Genomic DNA, 3,801 nt, shown 5'->3' on the forward strand with positions numbered 1-3,801 from the left:
AACTCAGTTTTACAAACTTTGTTTAACAAATCTGATGTGGTAACTTGTTATTAGTTTCTACTGAATTTTCTCGTATAACTAATTATGAACTATTACGCTAGAGTTGTAAGAGAGAGTTTATAAGATTAAATTGTAAGCCACTCAGTCTAAGAATTAATCTTTTTTGGGAGGAGCGGTCATCCTTTTGTTATGCTTCGGATCAAGTACCGGTAGTGCATCCCCTCGACACTTGGTTGCTGGATTGCATCCTCTTTGGTATCGATTAGCAGGTGTTTCTTTACATCCTTGGGGAGATTTTGGGCCACAAGGAACAGTATCCCCTTTATTAATGGGTAGATACCCGATATTGTTTCCCTCCGTATCTCTCACCAAGAATGACCAAGTTAGAAGAACGCAAAGCATGATGATCACCACCCTCTTCAAGTTCGACATCTTCTTTCTATTTGATAATGGTTAAAGATTATTGGGAGCTAACTTTTTATATAAGCACAAGTACTACTACTGCCTATTTATATTGTTTTATTGTTTTCCAATTTAAGTTAAATAAATCAAAACTTTCAATTCACTGACGAAATGTACGTGAGGTTGTTATTGAATATTTCAGTTCCCGAGTCCTATGTATGCTAAACATAGGTATCTTCATTTCTTTACTCTTAAATTTTTGTTATTATGAGGTTTGTTTTTCTGATGCCTGCATGAAATTATTAAAAATTAAAGAAAACTTGATTAAAAATTTAATTTCCTCATATCCATCTACCTTAATTTCTAAAAACAAGAATGTCCCCTTGGCAACAGAGTCCCACATTTGCTTTCTAAAAGAGTAAAAATTTTAGCAGTGTTATAAGGAGAATGAATTTATTTATGCTTGGGAAGTATTTGAAACAAATTAATTAAACATTACAAATGTTATGTCATTATACAAGATCAATTTCCATCCATTTCCTCATCTGAAGAAACGAAGGGCTTTGGAGGAATCTCCAAGCTCTTGAACTCACCTTCTAGCATTTGTAATACCATTGACATGGAAGGCCTCTCTGCTGGGTTCCACTGGATGCACCAGAGTCCGACAATTGCAAGCTGCTTGACAATTTTCTCGTCTCCATCTACCTCAATTTCTAAAGCAACCTCGTTTCCTTGGCTCATTTTATTATATATCCACTCAGGGAAGTAAATTTGGCTTTGATTTTCAATTGAATGATCAATATTCTTTTGGCATCCAACCATCTCTAATAACACCATTTCGTAGCTAAAAACATCAGACTTATAGGAAACCTCTCCAAAGTTCCTAGAGAAGAGCTCGGGAGCAATATAACCAGTAGTTCCTCGAGCAGCTGTCATTGATATTACACTTTGTTCCTTTGAGCATAGTTTGGCCAGCCCAAAATCTGAAATCTTTGGCTGAAAATTATGGTCAAGTAATATATTGTCAGGCTTGATGTCGAAGTGAAGGATCCTTTGGTTGCATCCTTGGTGCAAGTACTCTATTCCCCAAGCAACACCAATTGCAATCTCTCACAACTTTTCCCAATTCAATTGACGTTGACTTGAATTGTTTATACTTGAGAATATGAACTTCTCAAGTGATCCATTAGACATAAACTCGTAAATAAGAGCACACCGAACCCCTTCTGAATAAAATCCCAAAAGACGATCAATGTTAAAATCGTGAATCCTACCTATAGTAGCAACTTCATTGATAAATTCTTCACCATTTCCTGTTGAATGTTCCAACATCTTAACAGCAACTGGAATTCCATTGGCGAGTTCTCCTTTGAAGACACATCCATAACCTCCTTGGCCTAGCCTGTGCCTAAATCTACCAGTTATTTTCTTCAGGTCACTGTAAGTATATCTGGTCGGGGTGAGGGTCCTATAGTCTTCGAGGAACTTCTCTATTTTCAGTTGAGTTTCTCCTTCCTTTTCAGATCTCCTAGATCTGTAAAGAAGAAGTATTACCAATGCAAAGAAGACAATGCCTCCAACACTCGTGGCTGTAGACACTGCAATTTTAACTAGACGACCATGACCATGATAATCTGCATGACCAAAGAAAAATTCTTAACTTGGTTGAGCAATAAGATCAATTAGATACATCCCAAATTTCAAACCAAAATATGGAGGGGGCTTGACGCAAGCAGGATTCACATCCTTAATGTACAGCTAGAAGATGAACAGAAAAGAAAATTTTCTCAGAAATTTCCTCAGGAGTCTAATGTACAATCAAGAGCCCCGGAATTTTCTTTACTGACAACAAATATTTATCCTAATTAATCAGCTACAGAAACGACTTTAAAACTTATCAGTAAGCTACCTACAAATACAATCAAGTGCGCCGGAAAACATACTGTAAATAATCAAAAGCAGAGAGACAAAAATTTGGAAAGAATTAAGTAATTTCATTTTACTTTCAGAAAGCTAAATGGTGACTTACGTTGGTTTATGACACAGATCGTTGAATTGCTTGTAGTGTTGAAGCCACAGTAGTTCCCTGATTTTTCGCAGTCGTAGCATCCATCAAGGGCTTCCCATTCTATAACTATCTTTTTAGTTTGATTATTTTGATACCAAAACTCAATCGAAATGTTAACAGTTTTATACATACTGCAAACTGGGGGCCTCGAGTCGACTGACCGGTCATATGTCATGCCATAAACAAAACCTTGTTCATCACTGATGCAATCAAATGGTCCTAGTGCAGAATTCCATATAATCTTCGTAGAACAATTCCACAAAGCGTACATCTGATTGTAGTAACTATAAAGGAGGGAGAATTTGGAGTCTGTGAGGTTAAGAGAGAGAAGACTCTGTATTCGGCATGTGGTGTCATTCATATCCATAATACAACATTTTCATACAACATTTTTCATACAACATTATGTGGCAAGATATGATTGGCTAATTTAAAGTTAAAATTAAACTTTCACCCAATCACATCTTGTCACATAATGTTGTATGAGAAATGTTGTATGAAAATGATGTATGTGTAATATTATTCTATCCATAATGGTTATACTTCTGTCCAGATAAGAAATGTCTTCCACATAGTAACCGCTGGAAAAGGGAAGATGCAACATTGTCTTGTTACTTGAGCATGACACTTCAAACCCTTCAAGACCGCAAGAGATTGGTTGAGTTTTGAGCCTAAAGGGAAATCTGATTTGTGGGCCGTTTTCGCTGCAATTTGTTGGCTGACAGAATTGATATATATTTTCATCACTGCTTACAACTGAAGTGTTTTAGGCTATTGAGTAAGGCAAGAGAAGGAAGAATATAATAAACGGAACAAGAGACATGAAGGGAAACAGAGAAAGTAGAGTGCTTGGCTGTCTTGTCTTGGTTTAATAAAAGCAGTCTCCAATGGCCATTTTAAAAATATGGTTTAGACCACCAACTACAAAATAATAGCAGTCTCTTTTGGAATGACAAAGACCACCAGCTGGTGCGGGGTACGGGAAGCCAAATTTGACCTTAGCTTCTATTATTTATATTTCCATATTTTTATAATAAAAAGTATTGGATCTCACCTCTTCTTCCTCCTTTTTCTCATGCCCACAATTTCTGTTATAATTAGATCTCACCTCGCGTTGCCTGCAATGAGGCAAGCTCTAACCTCAGTGACAGCGATGAGGCCAATAATGGATCGTGTTAGAATACAATATTTGTTATCAAGGACTATGGATAGTCAACCAAAACATTTTGATCATTTCATAGCTCATAAGCAATTACTTTTCACATAATTACAATTATTGAGTATCGGTGAATATATACTCACTTCTATACAATTACATTTGTCAAAAAGAA

At 36.3% G+C, this 3,801-nt stretch overlaps 1 protein-coding gene across 1 annotated transcript; it reads right to left on the bottom strand.

Annotated features, from left to right (window-relative positions):
* Nucleotides 1-880: 880 nt before the first annotated feature.
* LOC116129792 (rust resistance kinase Lr10-like) lies at nucleotides 881-2,837 on the bottom strand. The gene is made up of 3 exons (XM_031415526.1): nucleotides 2,603-2,837; nucleotides 1,520-2,036; nucleotides 881-1,453 (listed from the first exon to the last, which is right to left on the bottom strand). Exons 1-3 carry the CDS (start codon nucleotides 2,835-2,837, stop codon nucleotides 925-927), a joined length of 1,281 nt encoding a protein of 426 aa, XP_031271386.1. The 3' UTR covers nucleotides 881-924.
* Between the last annotated feature and the right edge of the window lie 964 nt (nucleotides 2,838-3,801).

This window comes from Pistacia vera, unplaced genomic scaffold (genome assembly GCF_008641045.1).
Source record: "Pistacia vera cultivar Batoury unplaced genomic scaffold, PisVer_v2 Contig214, whole genome shotgun sequence".
Taxonomy (NCBI): domain Eukaryota; kingdom Viridiplantae; phylum Streptophyta; class Magnoliopsida; order Sapindales; family Anacardiaceae; genus Pistacia; species Pistacia vera.